At 40.2% G+C, this 21,064-nt stretch overlaps 2 protein-coding genes across 2 annotated transcripts in view; one reads left to right on the plus strand and one right to left on the minus strand.

The window, feature by feature from the left end:
* The window catches only part of LOC105524328 (chromosome unknown open reading frame, human C4orf47), a 24,554-nt gene extending 22,256 nt beyond the window's left edge, over nucleotides 1-2,298 (minus strand). Inside the window, exon 1 of the mRNA XM_011959529.1 lies at nucleotides 2,174-2,298. The gene's annotated coding sequence lies outside the window, so the exon portion shown is untranslated. The remainder of the gene's footprint in view (nucleotides 1-2,173) is intronic.
* A 261-nt stretch (nucleotides 2,299-2,559) lies between these two features.
* The window catches only part of UFSP2 (UFM1-specific peptidase 2), a 26,892-nt gene continuing 8,387 nt past the window's right edge, over nucleotides 2,560-21,064 (plus strand). The window contains exons 1-9 of the mRNA XM_011959539.1: nucleotides 2,560-2,692; nucleotides 5,979-6,057; nucleotides 9,748-9,931; nucleotides 10,013-10,079; nucleotides 12,709-12,866; nucleotides 13,232-13,424; nucleotides 14,728-14,874; nucleotides 20,380-20,544; nucleotides 20,756-20,880. Of these exons, the coding sequence (XP_011814929.1) occupies nucleotides 2,690-2,692; nucleotides 5,979-6,057; nucleotides 9,748-9,931; nucleotides 10,013-10,079; nucleotides 12,709-12,866; nucleotides 13,232-13,424; nucleotides 14,728-14,874; nucleotides 20,380-20,544; nucleotides 20,756-20,880 (1,121 nt within the window). The 5' untranslated portion in view covers nucleotides 2,560-2,689. The remainder of the gene's footprint in view (nucleotides 2,693-5,978; nucleotides 6,058-9,747; nucleotides 9,932-10,012; nucleotides 10,080-12,708; nucleotides 12,867-13,231; nucleotides 13,425-14,727; nucleotides 14,875-20,379; nucleotides 20,545-20,755; nucleotides 20,881-21,064) is intronic.

Genomic DNA, 21,064 nt, shown 5'->3' on the forward strand with positions numbered 1-21,064 from the left:
GCTAAGCACTGGGCATACACAAGCGAAGAAAACAAACATTGCGTTAGTCTTCCCAGTTTGTAATCCAAGGTAAGAATTTTTTTTTTTTTTTTTTTTTGAGACAGAGTTTCGCTCTTGTAGCCCAGGCTGGAGTACAATAGCGCTATCTCGGCTCACTGCAACCTCCGCTTCCCAGGTTCAAGCGATTCTTCTGCCTCAGCCTCTCGAGTAGCTGGGATTACAGGTGCCCGCCACCAAGCCCAGCTAACTTTTGTATTTTTTTTAGTAGAGAAGGGGTTTCACCATGTTGGCCAGGCTGGTCTCAAACTCCTGACCTCAGGTGATCCACCTGCCTCGGCTTCCCAAAGCGCTGGGATTACAGGCGTGGGCCACCGCGCCCAGTTGGTAAGAGCCTTTTACCTTAAATTTATTTATTTATTTACTTATTAAGATGGAGTCTTGCTCTGTCGCCCAGGCTGGAGTGCAGCGGCGCTATCTCAGCTCACTGCAACCTCCGCCTCCTGAGTTCAAGCAGTTCTCCTGCCACAGATTCACCCGCCTCCCCCTCCCACAGTGCTGGGACTACAGACGTGAGCTACTGCGCCGGGCCTTTTACCTTAAATTCAGAGCAAGCTGTTTCAGTGCCTCTCTGCAAGCCGGCCTGAAACAATGGCTCACTGAGCATGAATCATTGCTAATATGTAACACCAAAGGGACAAGTGAAGATTCATTTTAAACTAAAACATAAGCAAACACAACGCCCTTCCCCACATCCTGCCTCTTCCATTAATCAGGGATGCTTTAAAAACCAAACTTCAGTCAAGATGTAGTACTTTCGTTTACCTTGTATTTCAAAGCTCCACCCCCCTGCCCAACCACAAAGGATTCCTGTGCTGCTACTGGGGCCTAAATGTCTCAGGCCGTCTATCAGCCAGCCTCATCTGTCACCATGGAAACCCCTTCCGTGGCCCCTTGGCTGCAACTGTTCTCTTTCCGTCCCTAGGCTGGGCTCTCTCCAGCCACAGGACCATTGTCCATGCCCTTTCTCTTTAGCCACCTACTTCAGCGTGCCGACCCTTTCTCTCCCCAGCCCAATCCTCGCCATTAACACTGATTCTTCCGACCACTCAGTTTCTTAATCCCTTCTTTAACTCCATCACAGCGGCAGGTACTTCTTCCAAGCCCTCATGGTGGTTGTCTGCTAGGTCACCATCTTACTTTCGTCATGAGGGATCCTTTCACGAACAGTTGTTTGCCCCAGGAAACTTGGCTCCACAAGGGAGGAGCTGCGGCGAGACTGAGGTTCCCCCCTCTCACGGTATCCCCGCGTGTGAGCAGCTCCTGGCACACAAGCCAGCCAGGGAAGAGATTCTTGCCTAGAACTTCCCCACTACTTAACATTTTTCTTTAATGTAAATGATGAGTTAATGGGTGCAGCACACCACATGGCACATGTATACATACATATGTAACAAACCTGCACGTTGTGCACATGTACCCTAGAACACAAAGTATAATTAAAAAAATATATTTAACTTTTTTTCTTCTTTTTTTTTTGAGGCAGAGTCTCGCGCTGTCGCCCAGGCTAGGAGTGCAGTGGCGCTATCTTGGCTCACTGCAGCCTCCGTCTCTCGGGTTCAAGTCATTCTCCTGTCTCAGCCTCCCGAGTAGATGGGACTACAGGCACTCGCCACCACGCCCGACTTTTTTTTTTTTTTTGTATTTTTAGTAGAGACGGGGGTTTCACCATTTTGCCCAGGCTAGTCTCGAACTCCCGAGCTCAGGTGATGCGCCTGCCTTGGCCTCCCAAAGTGCTGGGATTACAGGCGTGAGCTACCGCTCCCGGCCCCCCCACTACTTAACTCTTCTTGAGCAACATTTACAAAATTATTCATTCATTTATTTAACAGATATTCTGCAAAACCCCTTCGGGTCAAGCTTGCTGGCAGAAACGAGAAACACAGATTTAAGAAGGCATAGATGCTGCCCGCAGGACCTTACAATCTATTAGACAAGAAAATAGAGCATAGCCGAATATGGCAGGTTCCCTTGGAAAGGTACGGATAGAGTGTCGTGAGAGGTGAAGAAGGGGCAGAAAACTGGAGGAGGTGATGACGAGTCTATTTTCCAGGAAGGAAACGGAGGTGACAGGTATCTAAGGGGCAACACCCGGCGTCCGCGAGGACCAAGTCACCTCTCCTGAGGACACCCACTCCGACAGCCGAGATCAGGTTGTCCCAGCTCGTCCAAGTTAACTGCGCGGCAGGATTGGCGAGGGTTCCCGGGCGCCCGCGACACGCCTGGGCTGCGAAGCGCCTCTGCACGTTCCACAACAGCTGGCGTTTATTGTGTGATGTGTTGCCCCGGGTACGGGAGAATCCATTCCAAGCACGCTGAGGGGGAATACGAGGAGATTCGAATCCGCATCGAAGAACACACAGAAGGACGTGTGAGTGTTCGCAGGACAGAAAAGACTTAACTAAGAGAATTCATCAAACATAAGTCTTCGGCTACCCGCCGCGCCTCGCCTCGCCGTCGGCGAGGGACTGTAGGGTGGTACGCTCCGTGACGTAATGCCGCCGAGCATGTCGGGAGTTGTAGTTGGTCCGCCTGGGCCCCGCCCCTCGACCGTGTGGTGACGCCACTTCAGGGCCGTCCCCCGGAGGCTTTGGGCAGGCGTCCTCGTCCCTGTCACCGCCACGTCGCGGACATGGTGAGTATCTCTGCTAGTCACCGACCCGCGTGTTTTTCCCCGGACTTTCGCAGCCGCCACGAGCAGGGCTCCACAACGCGTGAAAGGAGCTGGTCCTGCCGGGGCCCAAGATGGCAGCTGCGAGCTCCGTGGGCTGGGCGGCCCTCCGGTTCGCCTGTCTCCGCGCTGGGCCGGAGGGAGAGTGTCCCATACAAGTGTGCACCCCGCCTCGGCCACTTTGGACAAGCACCGCTTGCTCCTTCTCTGTGTGAAAGCATTTTGAGAGACTTTTCGGCGTTTTTGAAGCCTTGCAAGAAGGGCTTAACCTGGGAAAGACAGGCGCAACTTTCTTCTATATTATATTCCCCTAGTTTCCGTGGTGTTTCCCTCCCCTGGTTTCCCTCCTGTCTCATTGCTCAGCAGGGTTCTCCAATCCCTATCCTAAATGTTGGTGCTCTTCAGGGATGCTTTACACCCTATGCGTTCTCCTAAAATTTTGTCTCTGAGTTAGACCTTTCTTCTGAGCTCCACACCCACAAATCTGCTAAGCGTGCCTCCACTTGGATAGCTCATATGTATTTCAAACTCAGCAAGTTCCAAACTGAGCATTTCCACCTCTCCACACCCCACACCTGCTCTTCCTCCAGGAACCCCCAACTCTATAAATGGCACCACCATACATCCTGTTGTGCCTGCCCAAAACCTGGAAATCATCCTTGACATCTCCCTCTTCTCAACTCCCGGACGTGCAATCAATGATCAAGTCCTGTAGATTCTAGTTCTAAATGTCTGTCTATTGTCACTGTCTCCACTCTTACCATCCTTGGCCTTGAGATCTAACCATCTGGGGTATTCACCTACGTGGTCTTTTAACCAGATCTTCACTCGTTGATGCCCCTGCCTGGAATGGGCTCTTGCACCTTCACTCCCCCTTCAGATCTCAGCTTCAGTATTATTTCTTCAGAGAGTATCTCAGCTAAATCGGAAGTCTAGGAAGAAGGATGTCTTACGGAATCTTCATAACAACCCTGGGAAGTTGTGTAGTTTTTCAGTTTCACAGAAGAGAAACAGACTTAAGTGATGAGTTAAATTGTGTAAAATTCTACAGTCAGTAGCAGAGTTAAAATGTGCTCTTTCCTGTCTAACTTTTATCTTCAGTATCTTTAAATATTTTTTATTTAAATGGGTACATACTAGTTTGTATGGTAGTATTCTTTATTTAACTGACTTCTTATTAATAGCTATTTAAGTGGTTTCCGTTTATTTTTCTGTGATGAACAACAGTAGAATAAATGGACAACATTGAAGCTGAATTTGTCCTGAACTTCCTTGATTGTTTCCTTAGAATAAATTCCCAGAAGTAGAATTGGGACAAAGGGTATATGATCTTTCAGCAGACTACAATTTCAGAATCAATAAAAACAGTGACACTTATAGAAATGTGACAAAGGATTTGTAAAATGAGAAAAATTGTGTTGGTACCTATTTAATACTGTTCTGAGGATCGGAGTGAGTATGTATGTCTAGCATAGTGCCTTTTACATGTTTTTGTTTTATTTTATTTTATTTTTTGGAGACAAGATCTTGCTCTGTTGCTCAGGCTGGAGTGCAGTGGTGTGATCATGGCTCCCTGCAGCATTGACCTCCCAGGCCCAAGCAATCCTCCCACCTCAACCTCCCGAGTAGCTGGGACTACAGGTGCAGGCCACCACATTCAGCTAAATTTTTTTTTTTTTTTTTTTTTAAGAGATGGGGGTCTTCCTATGTTGCCCAGTCTGGTCTGTAACTCCTGGGCTCAAAGTGATCCTCCTCCCTCCGCCTCCCAAAGTGTTGGGATTACAGGCGTGAGCCACTGCACCCTGCCTGCCTTTTACATTTGAAGAGCTCAGTAAATGTTAGTACTTATTCATTTATTTGAAAATAGGGGTCTTAGTGTGTACTGTGGTTCTTCAGTCTGTTTGAGAGATGTGTTGAGAATCTGATGAAATTTTGAAACCTCTTCCCAAAAGAAATCTCCCCCCTGTCTTTGCTCCCTTCCCGTCTCTTTCTGTCGTGTGTATATATATGTATATATGTATGAATATGTGTATCTGTGTACATATATGTACACACACAATGATACATGTCATTTGTTGTATATCATCAACCAACTGAAACTCAGCATATGGATCCAAGTTAAGAACTGATCTGTTCCATTTTGCATGTGCTCTTTTCCCTTTGTAAGTTGTAAGCATTGTCCTGTGCCTTTTAATTTTCAGCAAAAACATGGTTTTCTTATGGCTATATGATATTCATTTTTTTAAAACCAATCTCCTGTTGTTGGCAGTTAATATCCGTCCACCTGAATCTTTGTGTGGTTTTCAGATTTTTCTGAGACTAAGTCTAAGATTCTAAATGCATATCGCTAGATCAAGCCTATGAATATAAACCTTTGATTCTTCTGCCATATTCTCTGAAGAATTCCACCAGTCGATATCTCACCCTCAGTATTAGTTTCCTCTCATTGTCCTGACTCCCTGGTATTCTCATATTAGGTTCAGTGCCTTGTCACATTCTTAAACTAGTTCTTTACCATTGATGTTTTATTGTCATTGTTAAATCTGTCAAGATTATAATTTAGAAAGATGGTCTTAAAGCAGTAGTTCTCAACTGTTCACATTAGAATCCCTGGCATGGGAGCATAGGGTACTTTCAAATATCCCTATGCCAGCTGGGCGCTGTGGCTCACGCCTGCAATCCCAGCACTTTGGGCAGCCGAGACGGGTGGATCACTTGAGACCAGGAGTTCAAGACCAACCTGGCCAATATTCTGAGATCCCGTCTTTACTAAAAATACAAAATTAGCTAGGCGTGGTGGTGCATGCCTGTAATCTCAGCTACACGGGAGGCTGAGGCAGGAGAATCTCTTAAACCCAGGTGGCGGAGGTTGCAGTGAGCTGAGATTGCGCCACTGCACTCCAGTCTGGGTGACAGAGTGAGACCCTGTCTCAAAAAAAAAAAAAAAAAAATCCTTGTGCCTAGGCCTACCCCTTAGACCAATTAATCAGAATCTCTGGGAGTACAGCCCAGGTATCAGTATTTCAGGCTCTCCGGGTGATTTCAGTACAGAACAAAGGTTGAGAACCCCTGATTTAAAATTTTGGAGTTGCTTTTGTTTTTGTTTTTTCCATGAATTAACTCATGAAATAATTTGAAGAATCAAGATTAATTGATGTCTTAACACTAAACTCAATTAGATTCTAATTTATATGAAAATGATTTTGTTTTGTTTTACAAGGGAGTTTGTCTTTATCTCTATTTGTTCTAGGTGATTTCAGAAAGTATGGATATACTCTTCAGAATAAGAGGAGGCCTCGATTTAGCTTTTCAGCTAGCTACTCCTAATGGTAGGTCTTCTGAAAAATTATTTTTTATTAGAAAATTGATAGTGAATTTTACTGATATTATCTCCATTTTGCAAATGAAACTGAGTGAGAGATAGGATGAACTCAGATTATGTTGTTAGTAAGTACATTAAATGGGACTTACACTTAGGCACTGTTCCAGCACACCACCAGCCCATGGCGCACCTCTGTGCAGACTAGAAAAAGATGTTCCCTTTCTTAAGAAACTTCACTCCCCTCTTCATTAATTGTCACAATAAATGTAAATATCCACAATGAGCATATTGTAAATGTGCGTCAAGAATTGTACATTACAGACTTGCAACTGTATATATAATCCTGAGTCTCCAGAACCTACTGTCTTAAATACTACATTATATGGGGATGAGTACAAGAACTCCATGGGAGAAAAATCAACAGGGTTTATATGAAGCAAATTCTAGGATGTCTTCCTGTTGCTGACTTGAACGACAGTCACAAACTGAGATAAAGAACATCAGGAGGAATGGGGTGAGCTGTGTTTGAGATTTTGTTTCATTTGATGCCAGTGGGAGGTCAAGTACAGATTCCCAACAGGCATTTGGCTGAGTCAGAAATTTAGAAGAGTGTGGTCGGAGTTGGAGCTAGAGAATGTCATGTCTCTGAAGGATGATAGTTAACACTGTCATAATAAATGAAATCACTCATGAAAAGTACAATTGGTGGTGCCAGAAGCCACAGAGCAGTTCAGAAAGATAAGGAGTGAAAAGTACTATATTAGTCTGTTTTGCATCACTCTAAAGGAATACCTGCGACTGGGTAATTTATAAAGAAGAGATTTATTTGGCTCACAGTTCTGCAGACTGTACAAAAAGCATAGTGCCAGTATCTGCTTCTGGTGAGGCTCAGGAAACTTTCAATCATGGTAGAAGGCAAATGAGGGGGCAGTGTATCACATGGCAAAAGAAGGAGCAAAAGAGAGGGGAGGAGGTGCCAGGCTGTTTTAAAGAACCCTCTCTTTTGTGAACTGATAAGAGTGAGAACTCACTCTTATTACTGTGAGGATGGCACCAAACCATTCGTGAGGGACCACGATTCAAACGCCTCCCCCCAGGCCCCACTTCCAACACTGGGGATCCCATTTCAACATGAAATTCGGAGGGGACAGGCACCTAAACTGATGAGATACCAGCAGTCCTTGAAGGAGATTGCAGCTGGCCATCCTTTCCTAGCCCCATGGAAGGGAGGGAGAAGGTGCAGAATATTCTTTTCCACCCATCCCTTCAACCAGTATATTGTTCTCAGTTTTGGTCCACATTTACATCCCTACCACCAGACTACATTAAACTACATTTCTGGGACAGAGACCCAGGCATCAGTAAGCTTTCTAGGTAATTCGAATGTGCCATTAATATGAGAACCATTTTATAAGGACTAAATCACTCATTTTCAGGCCTGTGTTTGTTAGTTTTTTACTAAAATGTTACTTTATGGATAAAATCTTACGTTTCACAACTTGATGTAAACTGAAAACATACTTTACTATAATCTTATTCCAAAGTAGAATTAATCCATTAATCAGTTGATAATCCAATAATCAAATGTAAACAAGGACTACAGATACTTTTTACCTAGTAATTAATATATTTGAACTTGTCTTCTGACTTATTGTATTCCTCCTCCGTAATCGAACTCTGTCAACACTCAACAAAGGGACTCTCATTAATGAAAATATAGAGAATGGACATGCTTAACTTTAAAGGCTTCACAATTTTTTTTAGGTAACTTTACCAAATAGTCCTTTAGGGATAAACAGAAGCTAATCTAAAATTATATTTGTCTTTTGTAGTGCAACTGAAAATCTTTAAATTCTGCTTTCTGAAACATATCAAGATATTTTAATATCTGATTGGTTACGAATAATATCTTCTCTACGATAGCCCCAAAGTATTTATTTATCAAGATACCAGTGTGGACATTATTTATTTATTTATTTTTAAAATACTTTTTGAGCAGAATCAGGTCATTGAATAAATATTTCACTACGAGGTTAAATGGGCTTAGGAGTTAGGAATGTAAAGCTAAGGCGAGTATTTAAAGATTGTCCCCTTTGACTGTATCTTCTTATATTGTTTTGACTTTGGAAACATAAAAATGTTTCCAAATTGAATATGTCGAGTATTCAAAAATATTAAAATACTCGAATTTTTTGAATATTCAAACATTTTTTAAAAAGTCCATTGAAACGAAATCCTTGAAAACAAAAACAAACTAAAGCAAATATCATGTTGGTGACATAACCATACAGAGGAAGAAAAACCAGCTGTGACTTAAGAACACAGAACTTCGATTATATGGGATATAGTCCAAGGAGAAAAAGAACTAAGACATTTAAATTTCACTCAATAGTTTTATTGCTATAAGTAGTACATTATTTTAATAGTAATTAGAATCTTATACATTACTGATGGGAATATAAAAAGGTGCGGCTGCTGAAAACAGCTTGGCCGTTCCTGAAAGTGTTAAACAGAGAGTTGCCGTGTGACTCAGAAATTCTACTCTGGGTGATCACCCAAGATAATTGAAAACACATCCACACAGAAACTGAACTTATGCACAAATGTTCATGGCAGCATATACATGATAGTCAAATAGTGGAAACAAATGTACATCAATTTATGAATGAATAACAAAATTGGTGTATCCACACAATGGAATATTATCCTGCCATAAAAAGGAATGAAATACTGATTCATGCTACAATACAGGTGAAACATTATGCCGAGTGAAAGAAGCCAGACACAAAAAGTCACATAGTGTATGATTCCACTTATGTGAAATGTCCAGAATAGGCAAATCCATAAAGAAAAAACTAGGTTAATAATTGCCGTGGGTAGTATGCTGAAATTCTTTGCATTTTGCAAAGAAGCTGAGAGATAAAAACTAAGATCATATAGTTAGTAAGTGGATTGAACGGGATTTAAACTTGGATATTGTGTTCCAGCATCTCCACCAGCCCATGGAGTACCATGTGCAAATTAGAAAAGATGTAGGAGGGCCGGGCGCGGTGCCTCACACCTGTAATCCCAGCACTTTGGGAGGCCGGGGCAGGTGGATCATGAGGTCAGGGGATCGAGACCATCCTGGCTAACACGATGAAACCCCGTCTCTACTAAAAATACAAAAATTAGCCGGGTGTGGTGGCGGCACCTGTAGACCCAGCTACTTGGGAAACTGAGACAGGAGAAAGGCGTGAACCCGGGAGGTGGAGCTTGCAGTGAGCCCAGTTCGCGCCACTGCACTCCAGCCTGGGTGACAGAGTGAGACTCCGTCTCAAAAAAAAAAAAAGAAAAAAAAAGACGTAGGAGGTAAATCAGAAAATTTTCAACTTGAGAAAAGTGAGGGGAATGAGAAATGACTGCTGGTAGGTACAGGGTTTCTTTTTGGAGTGATGAAAATGTTCTAGAATTAGTGATGATTATAAAACCTTATGAATATACTAAAAGCCCTAAATTGCTTTAAAAGAATGAATTTTATGGTCTGTGAATTTTGTCTCAAGTTTTTAAAAAGATAGGCAAAAAATTTTAAAATAATTATTGAATATGGGGAATGGGTATTGAGAGTTTTACTATGCTCTACTTTTGTGTATGTTTGGAACCATTCATGTTGAAAAATTTGTTTTTCTTAACTTCTATTTATATTCTTTTAATTTAGAAATTTTTCTCAAGAAGGCACTGAAACATGTGTTGAGTGACCTGTCAACCAAGCTTTCTTCAAACGCCCTTGTGTTCAGAATTTGCCACAGTTCAGTGTATATATGGCCTAGCAGTGACATAAACACCATTCCTGGAGAACTGACTGATGCTTCTGCTTGTAAGAACATACTGCGCTTTATTCAGTGAGTACGTTTGAAGATTTCTAGAAATGTTTTCAAAACATCATTTCATATTATAAATGTCTTTGTATATTAAAAATTTAGATTTGAGCCGGAAGAAGATATAAAACGAAAATTCATGAGAAAGAAGGACAAAAAGTTATCAGACATGGTAAGCAAACCATCTGTCTTCTCTACTGATAAAAATGTTAAATCTTTGAATTTGGAACTGAGTGCAACCTTAGAAATAATTTAATCTAACCCTCTTATCATAGGTCAGAATACTGATGTCCAAAAAGATTAAATGACTTGCCAAAAGTTATATTTGTCTTACATATCTCAGCTTTTGTCTCATTATAATACATAATCTCAAAAGGGTTGTTATTGTAATGCTTTCTCTGCTCCCACGAAAATAAAACAGCCTGAATACATTTATAAATAAATTAAATCGAGGCATTCTGAATCATGACAGAGCGACACACTGTGCCACATAAAATAAATAGTAAATGGTTTATTTTTCTTCACACTATTCTTGGTTCTGTTGCTTTTGTGTGTGTGTGTGTGTGTGTGTGTGTGTGTGTGTGTGTGTGTGTGTGTTTTGAGATGGAGTTTCACTCTTGTTGCCCAGACTGGAGTCCCATGGCACAATCTCGGCTCACTGCAACCTCCGCCTCCCGGGTTCAAGCGATTCTCCTGCCTCATCCTTCTGAGTATCTGGGACTACAGGTGCCCACCACCACGCCCGGCTAGTTTTTGTATTTTTAGTAGATACAGGATTTCACCATGTTGGCCAGGCTGGTCTCAAACTCCTGCCCTCAGGTGATCCACCTGCCTTGGGCTCCCAAAGTGCTGGGATTACAGGCATGAGCCACTGCGCCTGGCTGGTTCCGTTGATTTTTGAACCAATATTACTGAGTACCTGCCATGTGCCACAAACTTTAATAGATGTTGAAGATAAAAAATGGAGATGCTTCTTCAAGGCACGGAGTTGTACAAAGTTAATATGACTACAGTGTTTCCAGGCTAGTAGAGGAAGAATGGGTGGACATAAGGCTGGAGAGGTGGGCACAGGCCTCTTTAGAAGAGGCCTAACTAAACCACTAGCTATGGAAATACAGAAAAGGGATTGGATACAAGAGATATTTAGGGATACAATGGATTCTGCTTGGAAACTAACTGGCAAGATCAGTTTCTTGCGTGGGTAAAGATGGAAGGTGAGGAGGACGTGAGGTTGGTTTGGGCCATGTTTAAGACCTCAGTAAGATGTACAGATGAGCTGTTAGATTTACAGATGTGGAATGCACAAAATAATTATAGGCTGGATGCAATGATTTGAAAATTACCAGTAGTTGGAGCTTGACATTTTGAGGGGTACAGGTGAGTTCTTTTTAAGACTGTTCCTCCTTTTGGATTTGTTTTATGCTTCCTTGCTGTTAGAGTCAGGTCATGCATCATTGGCAGGGATACCACAGAAGTGATGCTGTGACCTCAGCACATCATAGGAAAGAGAAACAGATCAGTCTGTCCCTATTATTGGTGAGGTTAACTTCACTTACTTAAGATGGCATCCACCAGTTTTCTCCGTGGTAAAGGTACTGTTTTTTTTCCCTTATAATTAGTATCTTGTGGGAAGAAACTTTGATACTACATATGTATCTTACTTTAGTCCTCATCAGATTTTTACCCATCACTTTTAGCATCCATTGATAATTTTTGCCAGGATCCAATATTAACCTGGTGATTACAAAGTGGTGATTTTTCTAAATCTATCATTTCCTTCTGTATTATCTGTCATGGATTCTTATTTTATGCAGTAGTTTATAATCTGGTACTATCATTAGTTATTTTGATGCTCACATTTTCCAAGATTTGGCCAATAGAAGCTTCTTCAAGCTGGCTCCAGTGCCTTTCTAACATTGTAATTTTGGGCACTTCCTACTTTTTTCCATCAGATGTTCCAGGTGCAACATGTGCTTTCCCTGTTCTAGCTGGGGAATCAGTCATTTTTCCACAGGCACAAACTTTTAGACATTTATACTGTCCACAGACACACACACAACACATTCATTTTTATCTGTGTAAATCACATTGATACCTCCAGTTCCACTTCAACCCTGAAGTGCTTGACCTTTTCCCAGTGAGAAGTCTGTCTCCCAGGATCCTCAGTATTTTGCAAAATTTGTTTAATGTAAATTTCAGAATTGTTCCATACCCTTGTAAAAATCAAACCTACAAAGTAGAATTCAGTATTCGTTTATAGTTATTTATGTGTTAGACCGGGGTATATAGTTACATGTTTAAAAGTTCCTTTGGTGTGTGGTTATTTTATGTTCATTTGATTTTTTAAAAATTTTAAATCAATATAAAAGTGGAGAGAATCATGTAATGAACCCCAGTGAACCTATGCGTGACTTTAATGTTCATCAACACATGGCCGGTCTGATTTCATCTTTACTTCTTAATCCCTCTCCCCACATTATTTTGAAGCAGAAAGTAATTTCTTTTTAAAATAATACTTGTGCTTTTAATCTTTTTACTGTAGTGCCGCTTTATACACTATCCTTTAAAAGTCCTTTTCCTGGCTGGTCTGGGGGTAGTGGGTTATCTCACTTGATCATTCACAGCCAATTACAGATTGAACTCCTTGTTCTCTACTCTTTCCCCCCTTTTCACTACTGTACTTGACTAGTCTTAAATTTTTTTTCTTAATAAAAAATACATTTTTGAAAAGTCTTTTTACTTACTCTTTATATTTAGTGTTTAATGTACTACAAGTTGACTATTCCTGTTTATCTATATAGCATCAAATAGTAAATATAGATCTTATGCTAGAAATGTCAACCTCCCTGGCAGCTGTAACGCCCATCATTGAAAGGGAAAGCGGAGGACACCATTATGTTAATATGACTTTACCGGTCGATGCAGTTATATCTGTTGCTCCAGAAGAAACATGGGGAAAGTAAGTATTTTTGTAGTACCACTGCCACATTTAAATCAGGGCCCTTCCCCAAACCCATGTTTCTGTATCCTGTAGGCATACCTAAGGTGTGATTTTCTCCTCGTTTATTATTAACCTAAGAGCCATCTATTGATTAAATGGTTATTTGGAGGAAGTAGGGTGGGTAGCATGCTAAAACCTGGAGGATTTCCCTTTATCCACAAGAGTAAATACACAGTTTCTTTTATAATGCATAATTCAGACTTCCTTTAGCAAACCTGGTCCAATCAAGTTTTTTACTATATTAAGAATATATTAGTTCTGTACTTTTCTTTATTGTAGCCACTATAACTTTTGTTAATACACTTACATGTTTTCCCCCACAGAGTTCGTAAACTCCTAGTTGATGCAATTCATAATCAACTAACTGACATGGAAAAATGTATTTTGAAATACATGAAAGGAACGTCTATTGTGGTCCCTGAACCACTGCACTTTTTATTACCAGGGAAAAAAAATCTTGTAACAATTTCCTATCCTTCAGGAATACCAGATGGCAAGCTGCAGGCCTATAGGAAGGTAAAACCGGTTCATTTATTCTTAGAAAAAACAATAATGACTATCATTCGTTTTGTATTTAATTATATATTATTTCCACTAAATGGAAGGTATTTTGTGATTTAACCTAAAAGTGTGGAAGTTAGACTGTTCATTTTACACATTATTTAATTTCTGTTCTCATGAAACTTTAAGTAGTATTAGTGAAAAAGTCTTATGTTGAACCTGTATGTAACATTTTAATTTTAAATGCTCGGTGTGGTTCATATATTCTGTGAAATTTTAATATTTTTCCCTAATGAAATATAGAAATGAAAAGGTACTTACACGCCTAAAGTAGCTGGTGTAAACAAATTTCTGTAACTTCCAGGTTTGTGAAAGAGACAGGATTACAGTTAGGGAAGGAAAATGATAACTTATGCTAATTCGGAATAGGGTTTATGGTAATACTCCACAAGTAAGGTTATTTGGGCTTTATTAGAGGAATTTTGGAGAAAATATTACCAGCATTCAGAGTAATGAGGTTTACTGGCAAAATGACTGGTTGTGAAGTACATCTTTTTGGTATGTGGACTTGCTTAGAACACATCAAATTAGACCACGGAGCATCTTCCTAATTTCTGTCCTTAGGGAGAGATGTAATACCCTGACCCTCTGTATGTGGCGGTGACTTGGTTTGTAGAAGCAGCAGCTACAGGAGCTGATATTTTCAAACCGCTAGAGCACAAGATATGATAAAGGACATGTCAAAATTTTAAAGTAGCTATTACATGTTTTTATACAGTTGGGAAGATATCACATTTTAAACATGTATGTGTATTTATTTTCCTGCCATATTGGTTGGTTTTAGACCACTAACTTCTACTGTGTAGCTTAATCACTACCACTTAAAATATAAAATATTTGTAAAGCACTCTAGACATGATTTTTCAAAATACTTTGATATAATTATTTGTTAATTATAATTTACTCATTTACAAGGCTATTTCAAAGCCAGTCGTTAGCCTGGATGTATTTTAACAGACTGTGTTATAATAATTATTTAAAAATTATCTCAGTTCTCTTACTCTAACAATTTATATTCATTTTTCTCTGTTCCCTTCCAGTTTCCACCCAGATACAGATGAAAACGAAAATAAATCTTACTTGGTTTTAGTTCAGTTTTCACTATCTTTGATGTTACTGAATTAAACCATAAGTGTTTGGAAACTTTTATAACCCATATATAATTTTCTGTGTTTTATAACATCTTTAGTTTATTTATTGACTAGGAATCTAAATCACCAACATTTTTTCTTTTTCCGTTGATTCTGATTTATTTTAGGAGTTACATGATCTCTTCAATCTGCCTTATGACAGACCCTATTTCAAAAGGTCTAATGCTTATCACTTTCCAGATGAACCATACAAAGATGGTTACATTAGAAATCCACATACTTATCTTAATCCACCTAACATGGAGACTGGTATGGTGAGTTTAACTAATTATGGGAGTCACTTGATCAGTAATGTTATTAGTTGTTTTTTGTTGGTACCTGGTAGAAGACTTGATTCATGATATATTCATTCCTAAAACATGATTTATCACCCATCTCTGTTAACAGGCATTGCTTAAGATAGCAGTAATTAAAAATGGTCTAGAAAAGTTAGTAATAGGTAGTATATACCACATTTATCTTACCAAAATTCTCTTATTTCTTTAAAGGCTTGTCCCATTTTTTCATTCTGAATACCTGAGAAATCATGCTAATTAAGGGTGTAGTCTACCCAAACCACACTGTAGGGCAAGTCTTTTTTTTTTTTGAGATGGAGTCTCACTCTGTCACTCAGGTTGTAGTGCAATGGTGTGATCTCAGCTCACTGCAACCTCCGCCTCTCGGATTCAAGCAATTCTCCTGCCTCAGCCTCCTGAGTAGCTGGGGTTACAGGTACCTGCCACCACATCTGGCTAATTTTTGTATTTTTAGTAGAGACAGGGTTTCACCATGTTGGCCAGGTTGGTCTTGAACTCCTGACCTCAAGTGATTCGCCATGTAGGCCTTCCAAAGTGCTGGGATTACAGGTGTGAGCCACCGTGCCCAGCCACTGTAGGATAAGTCTAATGAGGAACTAGGCTTATTTTCTGTGTAACATATACCCAGTTGCCAGGAATAGATCCTCACTAAAGGTAGCTCAAATAAGAGTGAACTGGCAGAGGGTGGTGGAAGGGTTACTTTAAGGATACATGGAGGCCAATGTGAAAGGACCTTATAGGCATCCAAGATTAGGAATACCAGTACAGCCGGGTCTCTTAGAAACAGCAGCCCTATGACTGGCAGCTGTCTTCAGTCTCTCTCAAGGACTCTGTGGATACCTTGGTGGCATTGCTGTTGCTTTCTGTGTATGCTTGTGATCCTAACTGGCCTGTTCTTAACTTCTACTCTGTCTGCTCAGCCTCATATCCTCTGTATCCTTACTGTTTCAGCTTGTGTGTCACTTTTTCCTGTTCTTCCTCAGCTGCTCAGTGTATGCCTCATTTCAACTGCATTTCCTGCTCCCGGCTGCTTGGCTAACTCTGCACCTCTCAATTCAGATTCCCAAGAGAAGGAAAACTTGGCCATCGTATTGTGGCATTTATTAATACCTTCTGAGCGTCCAGGAGACTTTGGAGGAAATCTTAAGAATTAACAATGAATACGTGATATAATACCTACTCTAGAGGAGTGAGGGACCACTTGCGGTCTTGGTTATTCGAGTGTACTCAGGGCAGCAGATCCATCTGCAAAAGCTGTGGGCCGAACGGCTTCCATAGAAAGTTCCTCACAAAAAGAATAGTTCCTTAGAAGAACCTGGACACACAGAAGGTATTGAATGAATACTGATTGTTTTTTGACAATAAAATCGGTTCATTATATCTGTATTACAGAAAAATATATACTTTACATATTTATCGTGTAATATTTGATAGGTACGTACAACATATATACAAATTGTAAAGCACAGTGGGGAAATGAATACCAGGGAGCCCCTTACCTAATTTCAGAAGCAAAACTTTACCAGTCTGTGCTCTTTCCTTACCCATTCCTCTGCCTCCTCAACACAGGTCCAAGAGGAGCTATTAGGGGTTTTGTGTTCATCATTTCCTTCCTTTTTAAGAAATAGTTTCACCATATATGTTACATATTAATCTCAGCAATGTTGCTTTCAGTATTGCATGTTTTTAAGTTGTATAAAAATGGCATCATTCTGTACGTAGTCTCGGCAGCTTGCTTTTTCACTCAATATGACATATCAAATGTTTATCTCTGGTATTTTGTCTAACCATAGTTCAATTATCTTTATGATTTCTTCCAAGTTTTTTTGCTGTTTAGACAGTGAACATTCCTGTTCCTCTTGATACATATGTTCAACAGTTGCTAACATTTTGCTATATTTGCTTCATTTCTCCCTCTTTTTTCCCCTTCAGAACCATTTCAAGGAAAATTATAGATATATTATTTACCCTTAAATACTTTAGCACAAATCTCTCAACAATATAGATTTGCATTCATGAAATACACTCAGTTTGGCTATGACCCATTATTTTTTATTCCCCCCTGGATTCCATTTGCTAATATTTTACGATTTTTGCATCTATGTTCGTGAATGATACTGGCTTATAATTTTCTTCTCTCATGCTGTTCTTATTTTGCTGTTTTATTGGTGATATATTGGCTTACTGAATGAGTTGGGTTAATATTCCTTCTTTTTTAGTTTTTTAGAGAAGTTTTTGTAAGAGTCATATGATCTTTCCTTGGTCATTTGGTAAAACTTGCCTATAAAACAATTTGGGCCTAGCATTTTCTTTGTGAGAAGATTCTTAATAACCAATTTAGTTTTGGTAACAGCTTTAGCACTTTTTCATTTTTATAAGTTATTTACTTAGTTTTAATATATCTTGTAGTCATAATATTTTCTTTTTCGTTCTTCATATCATTTTTATGCCTTGTCTCTTTTTTAAAAAAAACTTTTCGCTTTGTTGGCCACTCTAACTTTTATATTTGATTTTATTAATTTTTGCTCTTTACTTTCTTTGATTTATTTTCTTCTAACTTCTTAAGTTGGACATATTAGCTTATTTTGTTGTTTTGTTTTGTTTTGTTGTTATCGTTGTTGTTGTTTTTTTTGAGACGGAGTCTGGCTCTGTCCGCCAGGCTGGAGTGCAGTGGTGCAATCTCAGCTCACTGCAAGCCCCACCTCCCGGGTTCACGCCACTCTCCTGCCTCAGCCTCCCGAGTAGCTGGGACTACAAGTGTCTGCCACCACGCCCGGCTAATATTTCGTATTTTTAGTAGAGACGGGGTTTCATCATGTTAGCTGGGATGGTCTCAATCTCCTGACCTCGTGATCCCTGCCTCGGCCTCCCAAAGTGCTGGGATTACAGGCGTAAGCCATCGCACCTGGTCAGCTTATTGCTAATATTTCTTTTTTGTTGTTTCTTGTTTTTTGTGGGTTTTTTTTTTTTCAGATGGAGTCTTGCTCTGTCGCCCAGGCTGGAGTGCAGTGGCACAATCTCGGCTCACTGCAACCTCCGCCTCCTGGGTTCCAGCAGTTCTCCTGCCTCAGCCTCCCAAGTATCTGGGATTATAGATGCACACCACCATGCCTGGCTCATTCTTGTATTTTTTAGTAGAGATGGGGTTTCACTGTATTGGCCAGGCTGGTCTCAAACTCCTGACCTCGTGATCTGCCTGCCTCGGCCTCCCAAAGTGCTGGGATTACAGATGTGAGCCACTGTGCCCGGCCTAATCTTTCTTTTTTTTCTGAGACAGAGTCTTGTTCTGTTGCCCAGGCTAGAGTGCAGTGGCATGATCTCAGCTCACTGCAACCTCTGCTTCCCTGGTTTAGGCAATTTTCCTGCCTCAGCCTCCCCAGTAGCTGGGATTACTGGCACCCTCCATACATCTGGCTAATTTTTGTATTTTTAGTAGAGATGGGGTTTCACCATGTTGACCAGGCTGGTCTCGAACTCCTGACTTTAGGTGATCTACCCGCCTCAGCCTTCCAAAGTGCTGGGATTACAGGCATGAGCCACCATGCCCGGCCAGCTTTCTTATTTTCTAATGTAAGATTTTAAATTTCAAGCAAGGCACTGCTTTTAGTGTATTTTACAGGTTTAATTTGAAGGATTTTAGTTTTGTTCACTTGTAAGTATTTTTATATTTTTCTATTATGGTTTTTCTTTTGTCCATGTATTATTTAGAAGTGTTTGCTAATGTCCAAATACGTCAGAATTTATTTTCCTTTTGTCTTTTCTTTTTTTTTCTTCTTGTTTTCACTGGTTTCTGACTCTTGCCTCCTGGCTAGAAAGAATTCTAAGTGAAACTAACTCTGAAATTTATTGAAACTTGTATTTGTTCCCTAAAAAATAATCAACACATACTTGATGGCTTAAAACTACAGAAATGTATTGTCTCAGTTCTGGAGGTCTGAAAGTAGTGTCATTGGGCTGACATCACAATGTCAGCAGGGCCACCTTCCCTCCATAGGCTCTTGGGGGAGAATCCATTCCTTAATCTGGTGGCTGCTAGCATCCTTTGGTTTGTGGCCCCATCGTTCTGATCTCTGTCTCCTTGGTGACATTACCTTCTCCTCCTATGCCCCACTCTTTTAAGAATATAAGTGATTGCATTTAGGGCCCACTGGAATCCAGGATAACCTGCCCATCTTAAGATCCTTAACTTAGTTATGTCTATTAATACCTTTGCTTTTCTTTTTTCATTTACTTTTTGGCACAGAGGGTGCATTCACAAGTTCCAGGGATTAGGACATATGTTCCTTTTGGGAGCCACCTTTCAGCCTGCCTCAATGGTCAAGTTATACATTTTTCTATCTGTGCTTGGGCAGAATATATATTCTCTAATTGTTGGGTGAGGGTTGGTTCCATCTTTGCCCCTATCTCTTCTCACCTAATTTTTTAAAAATAATATCAGTTTGGAGCCAGGCATGGTGGTATGTAACCGTAATCCCAGCTGCTCAGGAGGCTGAGGCAGGAGGATCACTTGAGCCCAGAAGTCAAGACCAACCTGAGCAACGTAGTGAGACCCAATCTCAAAAAAATAAAAACAAAAACCCAGTTCTTTAAAAAAAGACGTATACATTCTTAGCATTATAAGTAAGAATTTATGTGATATTAGTAATTTATTTATCTTTATTTTTTGACCCTTAATTTAGGGTCATCAAAGCACATACCTGGGCTGTAATCATAGCAGGTTTATAAATTTGCACAAACATTCTTCCTGTGTCCCATGATATGGACCCTTCACTTGTTTGTTCATTCCTTTATTCCTTCCTTCCTTCATTCAGCATTTATTCAACAACAGTTATACCAGCCACGTGCAAGGCATGTTGTAGAAGCTTGGGCCCCAAAATGGATAAGACCCGGTGTATGTACTCACTGAGCTCACATACTAGTGTCGGTAGGCAGATATTTTTTAAATGATAAGTAATGTGTCAAGTAGTGATATACTTTGAAAAATAAAAACATAAAGAGGACAGAGATGACAGGTGAGGCAGGAGGTGGGGCACTGAGAGAATGAGTGGGCCTTCTGTAGACTGGATGGTCAGGGAAGATCTCTGACATCTAAATGGAGACCTGAGTGAAGTAAGAGTGCAAGCTGGACAATTAATTTGGGAAGAGAGAGCTCCAGGCCAAGAGAACCATGAGGCTCCGAGGTCATGTTGCCCCTGGTATATGGGAACTGAAAGTAGAGGGAGCAATAGGGAAAAGTTTAGGAGATGAAATTGGAGAGGAGGCCAGAAGGTAGGTCCTGCTGGGCCCTGTGGTAAGCACTTTGAACCTCAAATAAAAAGCCAAGAAGGTATAATGTTAAACCATAGATCTGTGAAGGCATTTTTATAAGGAACTACAGTGACATTAAACATAATTCAGGAGCATATATAGAATATGTACTTCTATCCTAAGTTAATATTCACTGTGTTTCTTCTCTGTGTATAGATTTGTGTGGTCCAGGGCGTATACGGTTATCATCATTATATGCAGGATCGGATAGATGACAATGGCTGGGGCTGTGCTTATCGATCTCTGCAGACTATCTGCTCTTGGTTCAAACATCAGGGATACACAGAGAGGTCCATTCCAACACACAGAGAAATTCAGCAGGTACAGGACATACCATTTTAAATTATAATCAACTCTACATTTCATTAGCCCTTAATATACCATTGATAATATTTGTTACCTCATGGTGCAGTCTTATTTCTGTTTTGAAGAAAAAAGTATTCTTGTACTGGTAATCAGGGAAAATGCCCTAAACATAGTTTTTAATGGCTGTCTTGTGTATGGATTTTTTTATATTTTTAAATACATAAAGGCTCTCGTCGATGCCGGTGACAAACCAGCAACATTTGTCGGATCACGGCAATGGATTGGATCTATTGAGGTACAGCTGGTACTAAACCAATTGATTGGTATAACTTCAAAAATACTGTTTGTCAGGTAAGGACACTTTAAGAAATTAGATAAATTGTTTCAAAGTGACTTTGTGAGTAATGTATACTTGTATTATTTAGGCCTAATTTTAGCCTAGAAGAGGAAAACTTAAAAATATATTAACGTTGAGTAGTCATAAAAATTATATTAACAGTTTCTTTATGCTCCAATCTTTTTTTTTTTTTTTTTT

This window comes from Colobus angolensis, unplaced genomic scaffold (genome assembly GCF_000951035.1).
Source record: "Colobus angolensis palliatus isolate OR3802 unplaced genomic scaffold, Cang.pa_1.0 Scaffold5, whole genome shotgun sequence".
Taxonomy (NCBI): Eukaryota; Metazoa; Chordata; class Mammalia; order Primates; family Cercopithecidae; genus Colobus; species Colobus angolensis.